The sequence below is a fragment of the Dermochelys coriacea genome, chromosome 13 (genome assembly GCF_009764565.3).
Source record: "Dermochelys coriacea isolate rDerCor1 chromosome 13, rDerCor1.pri.v4, whole genome shotgun sequence".
Classification (NCBI taxonomy): domain Eukaryota; kingdom Metazoa; phylum Chordata; order Testudines; family Dermochelyidae; genus Dermochelys; species Dermochelys coriacea.
Genome location: NC_050080.1, coordinates 32,249,914 through 32,275,416, shown reverse-complemented (window position 1 = coordinate 32,275,416; position 25,503 = coordinate 32,249,914). Strand labels below are relative to the sequence as shown.

General features: G+C 43.5%; 1 protein-coding gene across 4 annotated transcripts in view; it reads right to left on the bottom strand.

Annotated features, from left to right (window-relative positions):
* MMP24 (matrix metallopeptidase 24) overlaps window positions 1-25,503 on the bottom strand; it is a 157,427-nt gene that overhangs the window by 84,832 nt on the left and 47,092 nt on the right. For all 4 annotated transcript variants that reach the window (XM_038369512.2, XM_043495644.1, XM_043495643.1 and 1 more), the window contains 2 exons: window positions 16,604-16,720; window positions 11,046-11,350 (listed from right to left, as the gene is read on the bottom strand). In XM_038369512.2, coding sequence (XP_038225440.1) covers window positions 11,046-11,350; window positions 16,604-16,720 — 422 coding nt within the window. The remainder of the gene's footprint in view (window positions 1-11,045; window positions 11,351-16,603; window positions 16,721-25,503) is intronic.

Genomic DNA, 25,503 nt, shown 5'->3' with positions numbered 1-25,503 from the left:
CTGTGTGAGTTGCCCCAAAATCCTATTGTAGACCTGATAATTCCTGTCGTGAGTTATGGGGGTCCCATATTGCATATGCCTTGGTCTCAAGCTAACCAGAGCACTGCCATCTTAAGCTGGGCAGGAGGAAGCGTGCTGGCAGCGCCTCAGTTGGGGTCTCTAGGTATAAATATCAAGAAGCATGAATGGGTTCACTAAAGAAAGATGTTCACCATTAGAAGTTGGTCACAAACAGGGGCCATGCATTTGCACTGGGAATTTTAAACAGTTAGATGACTTCTGACCAGGTTGACCCTGCGGCAGTAGAGTTTAATTACCTAGCCAGAGAGGGCAGCATGGAACAGCCAGCAAAGGACTGATCGCGCTTGTTTAGTATAGTCTATGCCTACAGTGACAGCTGAGTTGAAGTCTAGTGGGGGCCTTGGGTTCAAAGCAAGATTTGAAGCACATCCTCTAGTCCTTTTGGAGTTTTTTATGTACTAGAGGGCACAACTGAGTTACAACATGACAACAATCTCTAATCAAGGTAGGGCCTTAGTGAGAAGAATCACAGAATCATAGGACTGGAAGGGACCTTGAGAGGTCATCTAGTCAAGTTCCCTGCACTCATGGCAGGACTAAGACCATCCCTGACAGGTGTTTGTCTAACCTGCTCTTAAAAATCTCAAATGATGGAGATTCCACAACCTACCTAGACAATTTATTCCAGTACTTAACCACCCTGACAGGAAGTTTTTCCTAATGTCCAACCTAAATCTCCATTGCTGCAATTTAAGCCCATTGCTTCTTGTCCTGTCCTCAGTGGTTAAGAATCATTTTTTTCTCTATTCTTCTTGTAACAACTTTTATGTACTTGAAAACTGTTATTGTGTCCTAAGTTCCCTCTAAGCTGCGCGGCCATGCAGCAGGCTATCAAGGGCTGCGCAGCTGGGCAGAGGCACTCCTTCCCCAGCCCAGTCCAGCCCTGCCAGAACTGCCAGGGAGAGGAGCCCCTCCCCTGGCCCAGCCCCACCTGAACTTCTGCAGCTCGAGAGAAGCGCACCTCCCCTGGCCTGGCCGGACCCAGCCCAGCCCAGCCCAGCTGGAGCTGCCATGGAAGGGACACTTCTCATGTGTTGCTTACAACACTTCTGCTAATACATCCCCTGGGGCAGCCTGCACCCAAAACCCCTCATCCCTGGTCCCACCCCAGAGCCCGCACCCCAAGCTGGAGCCCTCACCCCCCACACCCAACCCACTGCCCCAGTCCTGAGTCACCTCACACACCCCAAACCCCTCATCCCCAGCTCCACCTGAGCCCACACCCCCAGCAAAAGCCCTCATCCGCCCACAACCAAATCCTCTTCTCTATCCTTGAGCCCCCTCCCCCACCCCAATCCCCTCATCTCCAGCCCCACCTAAGCAAGCACCGCCAGCCAGAGCCCTCACCCCCCGACACCCCAATCCTCTGCCCCAGCCCTGAGCCCGCTCCCACACTCAGAACCCCTCAGCCCCACCCCGTCAAACATCACCTCCATATTGGTGCACATAACAAAATTCATTCCGCACATGGATGCAAAAAAATTAGAGGGAACACCGATCATGTCCCCTCTCAGACTTCTCTTTTCCAGACTAAACAAACCCAATTTTTTCAATCTTCCCTCACAGGTCATGTTTTCAAGAACTTTAATCATTCTTGTTGCTCCTCTCTGGACTTTCTCCCATTTGTCCACATCTTTCCTGAAATGTGGCACCCAGAACTGGACACAATACTCCATCTGAGGCCTAATCAGCGTGGAGTAGAGCAGAAGAATTACTTCTCATGTCTTGCTTACAACACTCCTGCTAATACATCCCAGAATGATATTCACTTTTTTGCAACAGTGTTACACTGTTGATTCATATGTAGCCTGTGGTCCACTATGACCCTCAGATCCCTTTTCGCAGTACTCCTTCCTAGGCAGTCATTTCCCATTTTGTATGTGTGCAATTGATTGTTCCTTCCTAAGTGGAATACTTTGCATTTGTCCTTATAGAATTTCATCCTATTTACTTCAGACCATTTCTCCAGTTTGTCCAGATCATTTTGAATTTTAATCATATCCTCCAAAGCACTTGCAACCTCTCCCAGCTTGGTATGATCGCAAACTTTATAAGTGTATGCTCTATGCCATTATCTAAATCACTGATGAAGATATTGAACAGAACTGATCCCTGCGGGAACCCACTTGTTATCCCTTCCAGCATGACTGTGAACCATTGATAACTACTCTCTGGGAATGGTTTTCCAACAAGTTATGCACCCATCTGATACTAGCTCCCATCTGATACTAGGTTGCATTTCTCTAGTTTGTTTATGAGAAGGTCATGCGAGACACTATCAAAAGCTTTACTAAAGTCAAGATATACCACGTTTACCACTTCCCCCATCCACAAAGCTTGTTACCCTCTCAAAGAAAGCTATCAGATTGGTTTGACACTATTTGTTCTTGACAAATCCATGCTGTTACTTATCACCTTATTATCTTCTAGATGTTTGCAAACTGATTGCTTAAGTATTTGCTCCATTATGTTTCAAGAAACAGTGTCCTGGACTATTTCACAAGGGAGGACATGACTGTTTGGGAAATCCTGAACAGAAAAGGAAGGCAAATTTAAAAAGTACCTGTGACTCCCTGTACCTCATGTTCACCATTTTTATATGGCTATGATATATTTTATATAAAGTATGCCTTGTGAGGTATCGTTTGAAAACTCAATCAACTAAATATTATTATCCTGTTGAAATGTGTGTAACAACACTGTGCGTAAAACAATGGGATTTTACTGTTTGACTGTTACTGAAATATGCTATTATTCTGGGTTACACCCATAAACCAATTTCTCAGCCAGCTAGGTGCTAAAACGCCATCATCTGTTTAATCGAAGATTCACTACACTGACATATTGTCTGTTAGTACTGCTCATCCAACTGATGATCCACACTGACACATATTCAAAGAAGAATAGTGTGATTTAAAACAAACAAACAAAAAACCCATCCTTTTTGGGATATGTAATATTTTTCTTGGTTTAGCGAGTCCAGAAAGTATTCCCTCTATTTGACCACATCTGAATATAGATTTTTTGTTTCCTTAAAATCAGATCAATTATGATTTATTCAAACATTTATCAGCAAAAAATCTTAACTAAAGGTACTGAAAATTTAGCAATGCAGTCCTTAAAATTCCCAATAATTTCCTTTGGCTCACAATTTGCCTTCAACAAAGAGCTACAGCATAATAGAGAAACTCCCCTCCTGCACTCCATCTCCATTACTTGAGTTTAAGGGGCTAGAGCGACGAAAAGGGGCTCTCCAAACCAAGGGAGGATTCTTTTGGCAAAGGTACAGTGCAAGGTAGCTGTGTGGCTGCCTCCCAAGGACCCCCTCACAAATCCCAGCATTGGGGCTGGTCTGGGGGCTACGCAGGCATGTCAGGGTAGGAATGCACTATGGATTTTCTGGGAAGTGCAGTGGCCCATAAAATGGCATAGGGTGGCTCCTGAAACTTACAAACGCCCATAGTGCTGTCTAAGAGTGTGTCTACACTGCAGACTTAAGGTGGCTCTGACCTTTGTTTTAGCCCCAACAGCCCAACCATCCTCATACAAAACCCTTATGCCTGTGTTTAGAACCTTTGCTCATTTGCACAGCTGGGGGTATGGGTTAAAGCACAGGTTTTGCTATAAGGCAGGCTCTGACCAGTTCACTTTGCAGTTAGGATGCAGAAGAAGACTGGATTGCTGAACTCAAGTTTTGATCCAGTTCCTCAATACCATCCCACAATTACCTGTGTCTGTATGTTCCAGCCCTTCTAACTTACTCACTTCCCACTTGCCTCCTATGCACTAGTAGCTAGGTTTATATACATGTGTTCATTCCATGTAGCCTATTCCAAGTTCTGTATAGCTCAGATCAGCCAAACAGTCTTAAAAGATGCTGTCCCACCATGCTGCTAGCAGACCAGAGGAGCCCATCAGGGTTCTGGTTAACCTCTAGTGTGAATACAGCAAACAGCATGATTTTGGGAGAAGCATGTGAAACCTGCACTGGTATGAAAACCTGCCATAGAATCATAGAAGATTAGAGTTGGAAGAGACCTCAGGAGGTCATCTAACCTGCTCAACCAACCCCCTGCTCAAATATACCAAACCCAACTAAATCATCCTAGCCAGGGCTTTGTCAAGCTGCGCCTTAAAAACTTCTAAGGATGGAGATTCCACCACTTCCATAAGTAACCCATTCCAGTGCTTCACCACCCTCCTAATGAAATAGTTTTTCCTAATATCCAACCTAGACCTCCCCCACTGCAACTTGAGACCATTGCTCCTTGTCCTGTCATCTGCCACCACTGAAAACAGCCTAGCTCCATCCTCTTTGGAACCCCCCTTCAGGTAGTTGAAGGCTGCTATCAAATCCCCCCCTCACTCTTCTTTTCTGCAGACTAAATAAACCCAGTTCCGTCAGTCTCTCCTTATAAGTCATGTGCCCCAGCCCCCTAATAATTTTCGTTGCCCTCCGCTGGACTCTCTCCAATTTGTCCACATCCTTTCTGTAGTGGTGGGGCCAAAACAGGACACAATACTCCAGATGTGGCCTCACCAATGCCGAATAGAGGGAATAATCACTTCCCTCGATCTGTTGGCAATGGTCCTACTAATGCAGCCCAATATGCCATTAGCCTTTTTGGCAATAAGGGCACACTGTTGACTCATATCCAGCTTCTCGTCCACTGTAATCCTCAGGTCCTTTTCTACAGAACTGCCACTTAGCCGGTCGGTCCCCAGTCTGTAGCAGTGCATTGGATTCTTCCGTCCTATGTGCAGGACTCTGCACTTGTCCTTGTTGAACCTCATCAGATTTCTTTTAGCCCAATCTTCCAATATGTCTAGGTCACTCTGGACCTTATCTCTACCCTCCAGTGTATCTAACTCTCCCCCCAGCTTCGTGTCATCCGCGGATTTGCTGAAGGTGCAATCCATCCCAGATCATTAATGAAGATGTTGAACAAAACCGGCCCCAGGACCAATCCCTGGGGCACTCCGCTTGATACTGGCTGCCAACTGGACATCGAGCCACTGATCACTACCAGTTGAGCCCAATGATCTAGCCAGCTTTCTATCCACCTTATAGTCCATTCATCCAATCCAATCCAATGTGTGTGTGTGTGTGTGAGACAGAGTGTGTGTGTGCTGGCTGCTGGGGAAGTCTATGAGAGACTGTACGCTGTCTCTTTAAGGCACTCACCAGACAGCTCCTTGTTCAGACCTCAGCAGCTGCCAGCAGCTCTCCTGCTCCTGAGCCTTGTCCCCCCACCCCTGCTCTGCGCAGCTTAGAAGGAACACAGGCTGTGGGGAAAGATTTACTATACCTCTGAGGAATCTTTTAATGGTCAGGTCTGATAGCATCAAGTATCTCTCTACTGGCTGATAGAAGGCTGCTGTAGCCACCAGATAGACTCTGAGAGAGCTGAGAGATAGTCCTTATCTTTTTAGGGTCAGTATATAGTCTAAGTTCTTTGGAAGGGCTGCGGATGTCAGGGAGATTTGTTGGGAAGTACAACAAATGCAAAACCTGGACTTAAGTATAGCATGTCATGGACTTTCTGCTATGTAGTAAATACATCTTGTACCTAGTTTGAACAGGAGTTCTCTAGGTTTGGAACCCTGAAGGAGCCATGCCTTGAGGTGAAGAATCCCAGGTTGGGATGTAGGGTATGCCTTTGTTCTGCAAGAAGAGGATTGGATTGGAGAGAGATTGGTGGGCATGTCACAAGCTGTGACAGGGAAGGGTACTAGGTCTGTCTTGGCCAAGTGGCAAGATGTGTGCTCCTTCTCTTTTTATTTTCAGTAAGACCATCAAAGTAGGAGAAAGGGAGGAAAGGCATAGAGAAGGTCCCTGTCCCAGGAAAGCGCCGCCCAGGGAATGTTGTCCTATCCCTGCTCTGGAGCAGTAGCATGAGCATTTCTTGTTCAGGTGACTGGCTAACAGGTCTGTGGTCAGTGTCCCCCATTGCCTGAATAGGTCGTGAAGTACTGCCGGGTCTATCTTTCACTCGTGATTGTGTGTGAATTTGTGACTGAGACTGTCCGTTATCAAATTTTGTGTGCCTGGGAGGTAACCCACAGACAGTGTGACATCATGGGAGATACACCAGTTCCACAATCTCATCACCTCTGCACAGAGGGAGGGCGACCTGGCTCCCCCGTTGTCGACTGATGTAGTACATACAGGCTGTTGTCTCTTAGGATCTCATGTGTGAGCCTTTGATCAGCAGGAGAAAATGGGCACAGGCTTTCCTGACCACCCTTAGCTTGAGGAGGTTGATGTAAAGGGATATCTCCATGGATGACCACCTGCCTTGTGTCATGAGACTGTTAAGATGTGTGCCCCACCCTATGAGTGATGAGTCGGTGGTGAGAAGCAATGACGGGGGGAGGGTGCGAGAAGGGGATCCCTTTGCAAACATTGTCTGGGTGCTTCCACCAGTCTAAGGAGTTTTTTACCCTGGTGGATAGTGACAGGGGTTTGTCCAATCTGTCTCTGGTCTGTAAACATCTCAAGGCTTCACATGTGAAGTCTGGCATGTGGTCTCACAGCTGTGCCAGCTGATAAGAAAGGAGCCAAAACTACAACTAAGTACAAGGAGACTAACTATAGAAATGCAAAAAACGAAAACGACGGTCTTAACCGACTGTGACTAGCTCTGTCTCTAGCCAGGGGCGGTTGAGAAGTAACTGAGCGGGGTTAGCCCGCACACACTAGCTAGCCGAGCCTCATGGACACTGCTAGCGAAGTTCTCTGATCAGCAGCATAAGGACGCAAGCACACCTACCGTGGTGCATCCACAGGGACACTACTTGAAGAAAATCGTGAGATTCCACCTCAAGACTTGAACTGCATTAACTCAAGAGTAATCAGAAAGGGGACAGAGGGCAGTAGTCCTATAACTGCAACACTAACACTAATAATACGGAAACAATCAATAATAAAAATGTAAGCTAAATATGATTAAACAACTATATTTTGGTTTGAGCGCAATGCACCCTGGTTGTAGTATGTTGCCATCAAAATAAGGAAAAACAGCAGCCCATAAAACAGCTTAACACTGGAAAATGCTAACCCACCCTGGTGTTAGGGATTTTCTACTGTGTGCCTCTTCACTTCAGTCTTTTTAACTTGCCAAATACAATTCTTAATTATATTGTCACTTTTCAGTGTGAATGGGAAGGGCTGACACCAAGTTAAACACATGATAAAATAACAATATGAACAATGTATATTTCCCTCCAGTTTTGTAACTCTAAAGTCTCATGTTACACAATATGAAATGGTGACTATGAAGGAAAATATTCAGTCACTTTTGATGGCCTAGGTTGGCTCATACTACTGAGAAGAAGGCTTGACTGTCATGTCAGAGGGTAAAGAATATACAGGGCACCCAATATTCACAGTCATGGTCTGAGAAAACATGGAGCACTTCTATGTGGATTTTTACTGGCTCTTTTGAGGGACTCATGTTCTGAATGGACATAAATGCTTAGCCATAGTGGCCAGAACCTGGAATCTGTCTGACAGCCCCTACACCTAGCATATGAATTATCCAGCAACTGCATTAAACATTTAGCTAGCTAATTAATTCAAATGGACCAACAGTTCTTGTGTCCTGTGAGAAAAACCAAAGAAGTCTTGTGTTCTTCACATGGAATGTCATCTATTCAGAAATGATTAATTCTTTCTTTATTGAATTTGAAACACAGTTTGCACTCTTACTGAAGAGTCCCCCACATTTCTTCTGGTTGGACAACAATTGCATGTTACTGTCAACTTGTTAAAACTGTTGAGGGTGAGACAGGTGAAAAGCAAAAAAGCTACAGGTATGCCAGCCAAAAACAATTGTTAAACCAGGCTCATGGGCACTAGCTTAACAATACTGCATGGACTAAATGGGTTCCTTCTGTAGTCAGTATTAAGAAAAAATCAATATCATGTACAGGTTTCAGAGTGGTAACTGTGTTAGTCTGTATCAGCAAAAATAAAGAGGAGTACTTGTGGCACCTTAGAGACTAACAAATTTATTTGAGCATAAGCTTTCATGGGCTAAAACCCACTTCATTGGATGCATGCAGTGGAAAATACAGTAGGAAGATATAGATAGATAGATAGATAGATACTGTGACAAAGTTCCTGCTCTACCTTGCTGGGTCTTGCGCTTATTGGCGGATTTGCTCGCCTTGGAGCTTCACGCAGCCCTCAGCTTGGCTGTTTTTCTCCTCCTGTGTCTGACCAGGAGTTGGGAGGATTTGGGGGGAACCCAGGCCCACCCTCTACTCTGGGTTCCAGCCCAGGGCCCTGTGGAATGCAGCTGTCTAGGGTGCCTCCTGGAACAGCTATGTGACAGCTACAACTCCCTGGGCTACTTCCCCATGGCCTCCTCCCAACACCTTCTTTATCTTCACCACAGGACCTTCCTCCTGGTGTCTGATAATGCTTGTACACCTCAGTCCTCCAACAGTCCGTGTTCTCACTCTAAGCTCCTCGTGCCTCCTGCTCTCAGTTCCACACACACACACCACAAACTGAAGTGAGCTCCTTTTTAAAACCCAGGTGCCCTGATTAGCCTGCCTTAATTGATTCTAGCAGCTTCTTGATTGGCTGCAGGTGTTCTAATCAGCCTGTCTGTCTTAATTGTCTCCAAAAGGTTCCTGATTGTTCTGGAACCTTCCCTGTTACCTTACGCAGAGAAAAGGGACCTACTTAGCCTGGGGCTAATGTATCTACCTTCTATTACTCTTCTATAGCCATCTGGCCCGACCCTGTCACAATACACAGAGAACACGAAAAAATGGGTGTTGCCATATACACTATAACCAGAGTGATCAATTAAGGTGTGCTATTATCAGCAGGATAAGATTTTTTTCTCCTGCTGATAATAGCTCACCTTAATTGATCACTCTCATTATAGTGTGTATGGCAACACCCATTTTTTCATGTTCTCTGTGTATATTTATATCTTCCTATTGTATTTTCCACAGAATGCATCCGATGAATGATGATCAATGAATCAATGATCAATGAATAAAACCCGATGTGGGTTTTAGCCCACAAAAGCTTATACTCAAATAAATTTGTTATTCTCTAAGGTGCCACAAGTACTCCTCGTTCTTTTTGCTAATATCATATACAGAGAATTGTCTCACATGCCAGAAATATTTTGGGGAGTATTTAAGCAGGACCTAACAATGCCAATTTCAGTGCCCTGCACTGCTGATGTCATTCAGTGAATAACAGTTTTGCAAACACCAGTGCTTCACAGTAAGTTTTAGATAGTTTGCCTGAGTTTTCTATATAGTTGTGTTAAAAAACATTCCCATCGGGGTAGAATGTCTTAGATATTAATAGTCTATGTAGCCCTGCTTTTTATTGAGTAGCCCACTTTATCTGTCTGTCTTAAGAGTTTCAAAAATTATAAAATTGGCAGCAGCTATTCTAAAATCTTTCATTTTTTATGTAGAAAAGAACAATATAGAAAGAGAGCTTTGTTACTGACCTACTGCTGGTGGGGTTTTATTTTTTTGGTAAGTCTATTTCAGTTCCAAAATGAACAGCCAACCCTGCCATCAGGATGGAGACAACACTAATTACAAAGAACATGCTTTAGGAAACAAATCTAGAAGCAAAGGGTAGTAATACCCAGCTGAAGGACATCATGTATAATGAATGTTCCATTCTATGCATCTGATGAAGTGGATTGTAGCCCACAAAAGCTTATGCTCTAATAAATTTGTTAGTCTCTAAGGTGCCACAAGTACTCCTGTTCTTTTAATGAAAGGGATAACATTCAGCCACATGGGGAGAAAGCCCCTACCAAGGTGAAACTGCTCCAAACTCTGGCAACAGCACTTATGAAGAAAACATACCGAAAGAGAGAGCCTACAGTGAGGGGGAATACCAACTGAGTGACACAATAAGGGAGGAACAGACTACCCTTTAAAAGTGAACAGAGCCTGCACTGAGGGGACATTACATCTTAACTCAGGCACTTTGATACCATGGCGATGACCCTTCACAGAACTCCACATTTCTGGTATTAAACATGTTTCTTTTAAGCTACAATGCTCTAATAGTGTTTAAAATTAACTAATCTTTATTTACAAGCATAACTTTATCTTGACAATGCATTTTTTTCTAGGAATTGTTCTGAATCCATGATCTTCTCCATGCACATGGATCTGTAATTGGAGTCTTATGTATCATTTAGTGTTCAGTTAAAATAGCTTAACACTCTTTTTCAACTTGTGAAAGACCCATGCTCCCACTGAAGAAAAGGTCTGAAAATAAAAAAGCAAGTGTTTGGGGTTATTGGAAGGGAAGATAAAACCCAAAAGCACACAAAATCTCTTCACTGTTTAATACTCAAAAGGCAGTTTTCCTTATTCCCAACAAGCATCTTTAAACTAGCCAACAAACCCTCTCTTCTGGCCTGAAACTCAATATGGGAAATTTCAGGCCAAAATAATATTTGGGAAATTAGAAATTAAGTAAAAAATTATGAAACTTACAACTGAAACCTTTTTCTACTTTCTTACCTCTGCACTCCCTGCTGAGCAACTGCATCACTGTCTTTGCTGAGCACACTCAGCATCTCAGTCGGCTTGGGATAGGGATGCCAACTTTGCCTCTCTTTCTTCAGCACTCATACCACCTTTCTCCCCTAAGGGACAATCATCTCTGCAGAGATAGTGGCCCAAATCTTCAAAGACCTGCACAGCTAAGTATACACACATTTTTGCTCACTCCTAAATACATTCATTCATGTGCATATAGGTGAGAAGGTGCATAAACCTCTAATATGTGCCCACACATCAGGGACTTGTGCATTTAAGAGGGAATGCATTTCTTTTTAACGGGGGCCAATCTCTGGAAGAAGAAGGCTCCACTAAACTGCCATTTCCCCCACTAAAAGCCTATTGTTGAATTTACATTCAGCTTGTTCTTGTTTTAAACATTTGACCTGCAATCTTACCATCATGATTAGAATTTCCCAAAGTCCATGGCTCATCTGAATCGAAGTGAGTATCTCCTCCTATTCCTGGTCCAGGAAAGTAAGCATGGGCTAGGAATCCACCTTCTCCATCAAATGGAGAACTGTCTCCATGGAAACCAGAAGCAAAAAATATCATAATATCTGCTTCCTTCCTGTCACTTTTAACTTCATGATAAGGGACCTCTTCAAAGGTTAGTGGCGTCACTCTCTGCCAAACATCAAATGCCTGACGAATGGCTCTCCTTGTATCAAGCTCTCCAACCTTGGGGGTGTGGTTGTGTACACTGTGTAAATGAGAAGAGAAGGATTGATTAAAGGCACACGTCCTTGTCAAGTCTTCCTATTACAACAGCTAGCAACTCTTGCACATAGGCAAAACTGAATAGGGTCTCCATTTCTGCAGGCACATAATTGTGCCTGCAACTATTTGCACCTGCAATTTAGGTCAGTTTTAGCCCTCATCCAAAGCCCACTGAAGCTAACGGGAATCCTTCCTTGACTTCACTGGATGTTGCGTCACGCCCTGAATGCCTGATTACATTCACAAATTAGGGACTTGGATGTCTAATTTGAAAGTGCAAATTATTGCAGGTAAATTTGTGTGTCTGCTATTATCCTGCAAAAATGTAGGCAAGTGTATAAGAAACTGGCCCTTAAATTCGTTCTAAGCAGCATACCCATCATTAAATTACTGAGCCTGACTGATCTCCTTTACTCATAGTAGTTCAAATGAAACCCATGAGACTACTTGAGTGAGCAAAAAGTCACCAGTGTGACACAGCTGCCAAATTTTGTGCAATTCCATGTGTGACATTTTATGAAAAATATTTCATGAACTAATTTGTTTATTTACAAATAACTTGTATATAACCCCAAACTTCATTTTTAAAAATGCTCCGGATTTAGTGCTGGCAAAGGTGCCAGCTTGTGAACCCTGGAAAATGTAGTCCTCAGTTTGCGCGCAGGGCAACAACAGTGCAAGCTTTCCAGATACTGTACTGCCAGGCCTGCATCTCAGAAGCACAGGGGCAATTAAGTCTCCATGCCTTCTCTGCTGAGTCTGCCAACTAGCACCAAGTGCAGTGGTGAACAACTCCCCTGGGAGAGGCTGGATTCAAAATGGTGACCTACATATGAAAGGCTCTTTAGCTCAATGTCTTGAGGCATCTACCCCTTAAATAAATGCTAATTTAAGATGGGGGTCATATAAATGTATAATATACAAAAAATTCTTAAGATACTATCAAGGCTGTCAAATAAAGCTTTGATTACTCTGAAAATGCCAGTATTATGGGCACTTGTATAACCTGTTCAGTCCCTTGGCATGTGGATTAAGTTGCAGTCTTTACTGACATGATCATATACTATGTTTTCTTCCCCCATGGGACAGCAGCAAAGTCTGAACCCAAGACTTTCAGAGTTATAGAAAAGGACTCAGCCACTCAAGCTATAGGAATAACGAGAAGCAGATGCACACTGTTATCCTTTATATGAGCAAGTCCCTAAAGGGGGCATAATATACAGTTTCTCAATGAGTTCTATTCCTGACTCTGGGAGCAGGCTGTGCTCTAATGGTTAGAACAATGGATCCAGACATTACAGCTTTCCACATGATTTTTCACTCTCATTCTGCAAGGCAGCGGGACAAATCTGATAAGGTAATTTTAGAGACTCGTACTCTGGTCCCAACTCAGCTTGAGCTGTGCAGCTTTTGAGTTAGCTTATCTATGAAATAAATGCATACTAATTGACTCCCCTAAGGTTGGGTTATGAAGTCTGGGGTGGGTGGAAGACAGTGGCTGATGGTTTAGCTGAGGCCCCTGAGGCTGACGTGAGCCCTTATGAGAGGGCTGTGGGAACCCCCATGGGTATCAGGGGGCCAGCCAATGGCCCTGGGGCATGATGCAATGAGTGGTGCCGCCTTTAGAGTGGGTATCCCCAGTGCACGGCCATGGCTTGCTGGTGTGGACTCCTGTACGGTACTGGAGTCCGAAGAAGAGGGATCGTGTCTGGGAGACCAGGATGGTGCCGATCGTTTGTCCTGGTTGCGACGGTGCTGATCCCGGGGCTGCAACAGGGATCTGTCCAAGTGTGATGAGTCCCTGTGCCTTCAGTGATGCCAGCCCACTGAGCAGGAGCAGGAGCGAGTTGGTCATCAAGGTGGGAAGTGACCAATAACAAGGCTCTTGGGACCATTGGCTTGTGTCCCTGGAGCGGTGCCACACACTCGAGGAGTGGCTAGGTCAGTCCCGGTATTGGGGCTACAGGGATGGGCACACCTCCATGGGCCTGCGCCAAGTCACCAGCAATCTGCGTCTCAAGCCCTGCGAGCGGTGCCCCAAGTCCGAAGACCAGTGAAGGCTCCTTCAGCCCAGCCTTCCTATGTCTGAGGCCTGGCAGTTCTGCGCGGGCGAGCACTGGCAGGACACTCACTGAGGACGAGAGCGGTGCCACACAGATGGCGACTGCTGGAAAGGTCCGATGGCACATTAAGATATCCTGTGTTGCCTGCAGGGTCTCGGACGTCGATGGCATGTCCAGGTGCTGGAGGACCGCGTTGCTCTCTGGAGTGGCAGGCACGTCTCAGGATGGGCTAACCCACTCGACCTGAGCTGGGGCTCGACTCCCGCACGGAGGTGAGGAGCTGCCCTTCATGGGTCCTTGCTCCCCTCTGGCCCCCTCCTTCCCTTTAAAGGATGTTGGAGATTGTCCCCTCCCGGCCTTTCTTTGCTTCCTGGCCGGTGCTGGGGAGAGGGAATCAGCGTCGGTCCGAAGATGGCACCGGCAGAGTGCTCCAGACCAATGCCACGATACTAGGAGCAGAGTCCAACCCGGATGGCTCCGGTGTTGGTACTAGCGCAGATTCCATAAGGAGCACTCGGAGACGTATGTCTCGCTCCTTCTTTGTCCGAGGTTTCAACCCCTTGCAGATCTGACACTTGTCACTGATATGGGTCTCGCCCAGGCACCTCAGACAGCTACTATGAGGATTGCCGATAGGCATCAGTTTTTTCAGCAATCACAGGGTTTGAAGCCTGGGGATCAGGGCATGCCTCAGCCCTAGGCTGAGTCCTGTCCGAGACTAACTAACTGACTAAGTACACTAAGGGAAACTACTAACAACTTTTAACTATTTACAAAGAAAAGTTCATCTCAACGGATTCAAAACAAGAAGGCTTGCCAAGCCAAGAGATGTTCTAGCACCATCACTGGTGGTAGGAAGGAACTGAGGGTGGGGGGAGCCAGCGGCGCCCCTTATATTGCACAATATGGGTGCCACATCAGAGGCACAAGAGCCAGTCTCCTACAGATACCACTGAAGGAAAAATTTCTGGCACTGGTGCATGTGGCAATCACACACACCTACAATGGAAAGGACACGAGCAAGTACTCGAAGAAGAACCACTCTTGCCAAAGTCTCTAATGACCTCTTCCTCGCCAAAACTCAAAACGAGTGCTAAATCCTCATTCTACTTGACCTGTCAGCTGTCTTTCATACAGTTGCCCATGCTTTTCTTTTGGAAATCTTGTCCTCCCTTGGCTTCTATGACTCCACCCTCTACTGTTCTCCTCTTACCTCTCTAATCACTCCTTCAGTGCATCCTTCAGGAGATCCTCCTCATCCTCTCTCCAGCTTTCTGTGAAGTCTCTTCATGGCTCTTTCCTTGGTCCTCTTCTCTTCTCCTACTACACCTTATCTCTGGGTAATCTCCTCAGTAAATACAAATTCAACAAGCATGTCTATGATCAGGGATTAAAAATCTACATCTTTATTCTTCCTTCGGTTCAAAAATTAAAATCTCAGCCTGTCTCTCCAACATCTCCTCGTGGATGTCTAGCCATCAGCTCAAACTCAATATGACTAGCTCTTAATCTTCATTCCAAATCCTGGATACAACTGGACACTGTATTCCAGGAACGCTCTCACTAATGCTGCATACAATAGCAATATGACCTCCCTACTACTACTTGACACTCCCGGGCTTACACATCCAAGAATCCCGTTAGCTCTCTTAAGGCATGTCTATACTTACCTCTGGAGCGATCAATCCAGCGGGGGTCGATTTATCACGTCTAGTGAAGACCGCCAAGCGCTCTCCCGTCGACTCCAGTACTTCACCGGAACGAGAATCGCAGGCGGAGTCGACGGGGGAGCATCAGCAATCGACCTACCACAGTGAAGACACTGAAGTAGATACACGTAGCTGAAGTTGCGTAACTTAGATCGATCCCCCCCAGTGTAGACCAGGCCTTAGCTACAGCATTTCACTGGGACCTCATGTTCAATTGGTTTCACCTTTTCCAAGTCACTGCTTTCCAGAATATAGTCCCCCATCCTTAAGAGTTGGTATGGGAACCCCCATTTTTTCATGTTCTCTGTATATATATATATATATATATATATATATATACATATATCTATCTTCCTACTGTATTTTCCACTGCATGCATCTGATGAAGTGGGCTTTAGTCCATGAAAGGTTATGCTCAAATACATTTGTTAGTCTCTAAAGTGCCACAAGTACTCCTCGTTCTTTCTGCTGATACAGACTAACACGGTTACCACTCTGCATCCTGTAAGTGTGACTTATAGTCTTTGTTCCTAGATAGAGGACCTTGCATCTGACTGTATTAAAATACTCTGTCTGATCTGTCTTTATCATTATTTACCATTCCACCAATTTTTCTGCCATCTGCAAACTTAACCAGCAACAAGTTTCATGCCAAGAACAGATGCCTGCAGGACTTGATTAGAAGCATCTCCTTTGGATGATAATTCACCATTAACAATTACTAGATATTTTTCTATAGTTCCATTATCATGAAGTTACCCAATATAGATAATTTTAGAAATGTTTTCACTAAGTTTGTGTAGCCTGTAAAACGTAAAAGTTAGACTGAAACTCCTTTCAGCTAAATCCAATGATTTTAATATTTCACTTAGTTTTAATACCAATGTCATAAAACGTTTGCAGAAAATTCCTGGCAGAGTCCATTGTGACTCTGGACTTGATACATACTCGGAATATTAGATATATAAAAATAAGAAATTTGTTTATTATTTTATAGTGGCAAAACATTTTTGAGTGCTTTACAGAACAAAAAGAAAAGACATCCATTTGTAATATTCAGTATGACCTCTGGAAAACTGTCACTAAAACGCATTCAGGGTTTAAATGACATAATCAAAAAGCAGATAGGGAACAAATAATTGTTAGGTGGTATTTCTGATTATGTCATTTAAGACAAGGGCCAGATTTACAAAGGCACCTAAAGATTCTGATAGGCACTTACTGAGATGTCCAAAAGAATTTAAGCAGGTTTGGCACCTAACTAATGGGACCTAAATACCTTTGAAAATCTGGTCCTAAATGCCTAGAATTTTGAAAATGGGATTTAGACTCCTAAGTCACTTAGGCACTTTTGAAAAAAATTACCTTCCATGTTTTTCTAAAGTTCAGCAGGCATATGTATTTTCACAGTTCAATATAAAATCTATGTCAAACTAATCTTCACCTTAAAAAATTAGAATATACCTGTATGTTATATGCTTCTGCCTCCATTTTTGTCCAGTTAACGCATATCGCTTATTCCTTCGGCTATGGCTTATATGGGGATGATCAGGAACCCCACATCGAGGCTTCTTCATCCATCTAAAAAAAAGTCCAAAATAACCCACAGGTGAAAAGGTGTTAAATCTGGGAAACAGGTTAAATGTGATTTTTACTGTTCGTTAAAATTGGTTTGGCTCTCGGTTTAGTCTGAACCAGGGTTTACAAGAAAAAGGAAAATGGCCTTGTCCTGCAAAATATAAGGAGTGTACTGAACAGAATGTTTTAAGATAAATCAAGGCCATTTGCACCTTTCCCCAAAAGACAAAAAAGTCTCGTTAAAAACTTTTACCTACACTAAGTAAAACAGTGTATTGCGGGAAAGTGGAAAAGAGATAAGGGTTAGTTCTGGGAAATCAGATGGCAAATGGATTTTGAGAAGAGACAGGAAAAGATTCCTAGAAGCAGAAGGAGGCAGAAGGGGGAAAAAAGAAGGGAAATAGGATGTGAGTGAGAGGATGAGGCTGAAAGTTACTGATGTAAGTCCACCAATGGGAGTAGTCAAGAATGTTCAGGGTGAAAAGCCTACGCTGGAAGTTATTCCCATTGGACCTCTTTCAGTAGAAGCTGAGGACTGATAGTTCAGTATTTTAGTCACAAACACACTCTCTTTCTTTCTTTCTTTCTTTCTTTCTTTCTTTCTTTCTTTCTTTCTTTCTTTCCCCCTCCCCAGCCACAGAAAGGCATACCTATATCCTTGAAGGTATGTCTGCACTGCATCTGTGACCAAGCCTCTCAGCCTCGGTCCACAGATTTTCTTAGTGGGACTTTCACTAGCATGCTAAAAATAGCAGTGTAGACATCGCTTTGAGGCTGCGGCTTGAGTTGGAACTTGGTTTCTCAAGAATCCGCAACATCTACACAACTATTTTTCGCACAGTAGCATGATCCCTATACATGAGTCTGTCCACACAGTCGGGAAGGCTTGCTCCCAGAGGAAGCATAGACATACCCTCAGATAGTTGTTTAGAACAGCTGAGGGTATCCACCAGTTCTTGCAAAGTCCACGGACTGAATCACAGATTCATAGATTCAAGGACCAAAAGAGACCATTGTGATCATCTAGTCTGACCTCCCGAATAACACAGGCCATAGAACGTCCACAAAATAATTCATAGAGCACAGCTTTTAGTGTAATGTCCAGTCTTGATTTAAAAATGGTCAGTGACAGAGAATCCACATGACCCTTAGTAAATTGGTTAACTATTCTCATTGTTAAAAATGTATGCCTTATTTCCAGTCTGAATTTGTCTAGCTATAGATTCCAGGTATGCGATAGTATTATACCTGTGTTAGATTGAAGAGCAGATTATTAAATATTTGTTTCCCATGTAGGTATGTATAGACTGTAATCAAGTCACTCCTTAACCTTCTCTTTGTTAAGCTAAATAGATTGAGTCTATCCTATAAAGGCAAGTTTTCTAATTCTTCAATCATTCTTGTGGTTCTTCTCTGAACTCTCTCCAACTTTTCAACATCCCTCTTGAATTGCGGATCCCAGAACTGGACACAGTATTCCAGCAGCAGTTGCACCAGTGCCAAATACAGAGTTAAAATAACTTCTCTACTCATCCTTGAGATTCCCATTTATGCATCCAAAGATTGCATTAGTCCGTTTGGCACAGCATGGAACTAGGAACTCATGTTCAGCTGATTATTCACCACAACACCCAAATCTTTTTCAGAGTCCCCCATCCTATAAATATGGCCTACATTTTTTATTCCTACATGTATACATTAATATTTAGCTGTATTAAAATATATACTGTTTGCTTGCTCCCAGTTTACTAAGTGACCCAGATTCCTTTCTATTAATGATCTGTCCACTTCATTATTTACCACTCCCCCAGTTTTTGTGACAACCGCAAACTTTATCCGTGATGATTTTATGCTTTCTTCCATGTCATTGTCAAAATGTTAAATATGAAAGGACAAGATTAGATCCCTGAAGGACCTCATTGGGAACACATCCGTTCCATGATTTACAATTTACAGTTACATTCTGAGATCATCAGTTAGCCAGATTTGAATCAGTTTAATATATGCCATATTAATTTTATATCATTCTAGTTTTTTAATCAAAACATTGCGTTGTACGAAGTCAAACTTACAGAAAGTCACTTACATTTTGAGATCATCAGTTAGCCAGATTTGAATCAGTTTAATATGTGCCATGTTAATTTTATATCATTCTAGTTTTTTAATCAAAACATTGCGTGATACAAAGTCACTGGTGATGGCTCATCTTAAGTGATCACTCTTCTTACAGCGTGTATGATAAAACCCATTGTTTCATGTTCTCCATGTGTGTATATAAATCTCCCCACTGTATTTTCCACCAAATGCATCCGATGAAGCGAACTGTAGCTCACGAAAGCTTATGCTCAAATAAATTTGTTAGTCTCTAAGGTGCCACAAGTACTCCTTTTCTTTTTGCAAAGTCAGACTTAGACTTACAGAAGTCTAAGTATTTTACGTCAACATTGTTACCTTTATCAAACACACTTGTAATCTCATCAAAAAAAGATAGCAAGTTTGTTTGACAGGATCCATTTTCCATAAGCCCTTTTGAATTGTCATTAATTATATTAGCCTCCTTTAATGCTTTATAAATGAAGTCTCATGAGGAAAGCTGTATACCTTGTCCCTGAGATCAGTCCATAGGAAAATAACTGATGCAAGCCATATATAGATGTGAGGTATTCTGTCCTACATTTCCAGCCAGCTGCCTCGTCTTGTACCTGGGGCACACCTGGACAAACACTAAGGCCTGGTCTATACTACAGAGTTAGTGCTATGGTGCAAAGCAGGTTACATCAACCTAGTTTAGCATGTGTCTACAATTAAATTGGTCTCCCACTGCTTGTAAGCCCACCTCTTATGTAGATATAGTAACATCACCTCCACCAGCAGCATAGAGCCACAGTTGATGTACTTAAGAGAGTGAGTGTGAGTGCTGACACCGCCTTACTTATGTTGACCCAAAGTTGATATATTTTAAAAAAGAAAAGATTGCACATTTACTCATACTGATTGCTTAGTTTATAAAAAACACTTTCAGAGAAGAAATGAATTAACTGAATAAACTGCATTGCTGTTGCATAAGCAGCCTATTGCTGAATCAACATGCAATTACCATTGACAACATACATTCAATTCCTCAAGGGTTCAGCCACCTAAATTCTACTATCCTGTCAATTATTAACAGCATGGAAAAGAATTATGTTTCACTGACAGCTGAATGTGGCCTATGGGAATAAAGTAATTGAAATCATCAAGCAAAGCTTATTACAATTAAAATTACAAGGTTGGCCACAAATACTGGACCACAAAGCCATTTTAAAACAAATACAGGAGCAAGGAGTGAATAATTTTGCGCCAGTGTTTTTACAATTTGCTAAATTTGATAAGGTTTCAAGTTTGGATCATAACAACAGTAAAAGCGTTCACATCATTAATGGCCATCCCAAGGTGAATGCAAAATCCAGTCAGAGTGTACTATACCAACAGTGTGGAAACTTCGGTAAATGATGCTTATGTACAGCACTATCCCACTGTGCGCCTAGTAACTAAAACTGGCTTAAAAATTAATCAGGCTTGTTGTACAAAAAGTAATGGATGGTGGCTGTGTAAATGCTATGCTACAATTAATAGCAACAACATAATAAGAGGCTGGGCCCGATGGGTACAAAATGAGTTAGTCAATAAGGTGGTAAAAATACAAAATGTGGTATGTGCTCTGAAATTTTTCTATACATGAAAACATTTGTTCTGAAATCAATACAGAATTTTGTGTGCAAGTCACTAGCACAATCCAAATAGGAACCCATGCCTTTTGGCCAACTGGTCAGCTCTGCCATTAAAATTATTATTCCTCCTGGCAACCTACAATATTTATTAATTAAATTGTTTCCCCCAGTAAAGCAACTACAATTAAACATACATAATTTAATGGCAAAAAACAAAAATAGCTCATCTTATCCAACAACAAATAAAAGAAGTAGAAAGTGTGCAAAAAACAGTGAAAACACCTTGGTAAGCAATCCCAAAAAATGTTACTCTACACCCAATAGTCCAAACACTTAGTGTAATACTAATAAAAATACAAGCCATAACAGTAATTGCACAATACAAATGTGTTGCTACATGTAACATCAAACCAAAAAAAGCTAAATTACACCAACTTAAAAAAAAAAACTAGCTATCAACACTGCCATAGTAATAAATAATCATTACAAAAATAATCAAGTGCTTATCAATATTTTAAATGTAATTGTTTGTACTAAAATAGCTTGTAAGGGCTATTAAATACTTGTATACCTAAATACTCTGAAGTATGTTACACCAAATGTGTCCTATAAAAATATTTAAGGTACAAACATATACACATATGCATATTATTATATATGCATTTACATCTATGAATGCATACCAACTATCAACATTATTCATATATCACTATTTATCACAAATTATATAGGGCATATATTTGGTATTTAACTATTTAAGGAAATAATTATATAATCCCTCATACATATTAGTATATATACCTATACTATGCTATAAGGTACAAACTCGATACATTTATAATCCTAACCAAAGCCCATCTCATCAATCACCAACTAAATAAAAAAGCCTCCTTATGCCACACAAAAGTTATCACAGCACAACTCTACACCCCACACCTCAGTCATGGTCCCGGGCCTAACATTCCCAGGTCCACTATAAAAAACGAGTAACAATTAAAAAATAAAATCTGTCCATCAGTCGTACAAAAATGTGCAAACTAAAAAACAAATGGGGCATAAATGTATAATTAAAAAAGTAAGGTGGCCAAATAACAAAGTTTAAACCCACTGGGTCATCTTTAGTCCATGCATTATGCTTTTCCGAAACAATGGGTAAACATCCTCCCCATAAAAAGACAAAAAGTTGGGGGATGTAATAGGAAGAGAGCCTGAAATATGAGCCCTTGTGTCAGAGGCCTGGTATAAGGCCTGAGCTAAAGTAGTGGGCAAGCTTCGCTGATATAAAGCAAAGTTAGCAAGTCAGGCGGTGAGCAGTATTCAGGCTCTGCCTGCTTGTAAGTTCACAGAATCTGGCAAGAACAGGGCTGATATTGCAGAAACACACATTCCTAAGAAGTACTAGACACAAAGTATTCACGCAAACACATTCCAGAAGAGTGGTACCAGAATATCCCGATATCAGGGATGGTACAAAAACATTCCCCAAGAATAACAGGAACATACTGACCCCTTGTGACAGGGCGTGCATGCCCCACACTGGGACTGCAGGGGTTAATTCCTCTCTTTGGGCCAAAGAGGCCATGCTCGCTCGACCTTGCTGGGCATGCTCCAGCTGGAGGCCAGGTATAAAAGGGAGCAGCTCAGTTCATTTGTGGCTGACTGCCGGAGGGGAAGGAGGTGTGTTGCAGACTCCTGCTAAAGGACCGCCAAAACTTCACAACACGGAGGCCAGACAGATGGTAGTGACCTACGACCCCAAGGCTCCAGATGCCAAAGAAGGAGGAGAGACCGGGGGCACCATGAGACCACAAGCTGCAGAGAAGCGAGTAGGAAGTAACCCAGGGAGGCTTTGCAGGGAGGTGGTTGGAGACCCGGAGACTAGCTCTGCGTGTTGGAGCCAGATCCCTGAAGAGCTGGTGGCAGGCAACCCCTCCAACGACAGGGCCCTGGGTTGGGACCCAGTGGAGAGGGAGGGTCCAGGTTCCCCTATCCTGGTCGCCGCCCACCCTGGGGTGACAGCCCGCCTCACCGCTCTACCGCTAGGCCGCATAGCCCTGATTGTGAGGGCTGCTCTACTCACTCTGGCTGCTAGGCCACACAGCCCTGATGGAGAGAACAGGTAGACTGACTTTGGCTGTTATGCCACATTACTCCAAGACCCAGAGGGGTCGCACAGACTTGCCCACGGGCCTCTAATGACCTGTGCTCCACCCCAAAAGGGTCAGGGGGACAGAGAGTGCATGACCCGCCATACCCCTCCTAAAAGATAAGGTCAGGATGACAGTGTAATTAATTTTTTTTTAGTCAAATCAACATCTACAAGGAGATGGGTAATAACTAGCCACGTCAAGGGGCAGTAGCTTGTTTGTATCAGGGTATAAAGAGGTATCTCTGAGAGAGTGTCTTGGTCCAGCAAAGGGGGGCGGGGGGGAGAATGAAAAGTCCCGCCATTCACTGAGCTGCATCCATTGTCATGGGCATACATGTCTTAATATCCTCGTAAAGTCTGCCAGGTGCTGTTACCGTGCTTTGTTCACAATAAAGCTGGCCTGGTGCCTTCATACCTTAACAGATCTTAATAGAGGTCTACTGTGCTGGCTGTCAGCGCAGAGCAGGGGTAGCACACAGGGAGAACACAAACATGCAGCCAAACATCTAACAGGCAGATTTGGTTTTCTGCAAGTAGAACCCTAAGGTGCGTCTGATGTGCAGGAGAGCAGCCCTGCATGCCAGGCAGACCCAGTAGATTGATGTGCAGTCTGGCCTCACATGGGGTCCAGGTACCCTGTACAGTGTGATTGTTCAGGTGAGTACCCCAACCCACAAGGGATTCATCTGTTACAATGGTGGCACTCGGGGAAGAAGTGACGAAGGGGATGTGATGCGGGTTCAACCACCAGCTTAGAGAGGTGATGACCCTGGTGGGAATAGTATCACTGGTGTTGATGTGATCCTTGTCTGATGAGTAGACCGACTACAGCCAGGCCTGTAGGCAGCGCAGATGAAGACTGTGAATGGGGTCACATAAGTGCATACAGCCATGTGACCTAGAAGGGTAAAGGCATATCCTGACCATAGTCCTTGTTCTGTGAGTAATCTGAAATCTTTCCATGGGGAAGAACACTTGCTGCACTGGAGTCCAGTGTCGCTCTGGTAAAGTTTACTGTCTGTGTGGGTGGATGTTAAAAAAGACTCTTCTTTTTTTGTGCAGATACCCAGGTCTGCTAGAAGATGGAGCAGAAAAAAAGTTGTTGACCTGACCTCTTGGCTGTAGCAACCTACTAGGAACCAATCATCAAGATATGGGAAAACTGTGCAACCCTGACATCTCATTTGGGCTGCCACCACCGAGACGACCTTTGTGAATACTCTGGGTGATGTTGCTAGTCCAAAGGGAAGGACTCTGAACTGGAAATGTCCCTGATCCACTGGAAACCAAAGGAACTTTCTGTGGTATGGATGAATATCTATATGGAAATAAGAATCCTTCATGTCAAGAGACACAAACCACATCCCCTCCTATAGGGAGGGAATTACTAATGTTAGTGCAACCATCCTGAATTTTGAATTTCGAATAAAGATTTTTAGTTATCAAAGATCCAGAATGGCTCTCCACCCTACCTCTTTTTGGGGGGCTAAGAAATAAGGGAAATAGAACTTTATCTCCCTTGCTACTGAATTGTCACTCATTCTATTGCCTCTCGTAGGAGGAGGGAGTCTGCTTCCTGTTGAAGAATCACCTCCTGAGAGTGGTCCCTGAAGGGGGACCGGGAAGAGGATTTGTGGCGAGGGAGGGAGAAAAACGCTATGGATTATCCTTGATGCATAATTTCTAAGACCCAACTGTCTGTCATGATAGAGTCCAAATTGTAGGCAAAAAGTGAGAGGAAGCCCCCAAAGATATGGGAGGTTAGAGGTGGGTGGCATCAATACTTGTGGGCTGATCTCGACCAAAGCGTCAAAAGTCCCTTCATGGGTGGCTGGGAATGGGCAGAGGTCATGGAAGCAGAGGGTCCTGAAAATCAAGACCTCTGAATGCTCTGTCATTTACATGGGGGCTCGGCTGGATAAAGATAAAGGGGGGTGGCCTTAGCTTACACACCTGCCTCTGGTGCTTTCTCCTCAGGGTCAGGGTGTAAATTTCCAGGGAGCATAGATTTGACCTTGAGTCTTTCAACAGTGTAGGGATTCATTTTTTATCTTATTGAACAAATTTACCTACAGTTATCCAGCAGAGATGGTGAGGATGGAGCCCATGATCAGTGGGGACTCCAGTTAAGTCCATCAAGTACCTGCAGTTAAGTCCTCAAGTACCTACATTCTTGAGGTACTGAAGGAGTATGGTTATTGATGTGATGGTCACTCTGGAAGCAGACGGTACTGATGGTTTAGATCACTCCTCCAGGGGCACTGATGGAGGTAGACACTTCAATTTATGTGATACTGAGGAACCTATCAAGGGGGCACCGGAGGTAGGGTTGTGTCCAATGCTATGGGTCTCAAGGAATATCTCTCCTTGCTCTCTTTGACCTACCCAGACAGTAGCAAGTTTCCTTGCTCTAAGAGCTATGGGGTTTCCTGGCTCCACCAGTACCTGAGGAACCTGTAGCCTGTATGATACTGGGCAGACAAGTCAATAATTTTAAGACCATCAACCCAGTGGGGGATGAATGTCTTTTAACAGCAGACACATAAGAACACACGAATGGCCATACTGGGTCAGACCAAGGGGCGGTCTACCTCTCTCTTCTGGAAGTGGCCAGTGCCATATATTTCAGAGGGAACAAAGGCCAACAAGGAAATTATTGAGTGAGCCATCTCTGTTGTCCAGTCCAAGCTTCTGGTAGTCAGATATTTAGGGTCACCCAGAGCATGGGGCTGTGTCCCTGACCATCTTGGCTAACAGCCAAGATGTGCCTCTTCTCCATGAACTTGCCTAACTCTTTTTAAAAGTCAGTTATAGGTTTGACACTGAAAACATCCCTGTCATGAAAATAAAAGGAAGGGTAATCACCTTTCTGTATACAGTGCTATAAAATCCCTCCTGGCCAGAGAAAAACCCTTTCACCTGTAATG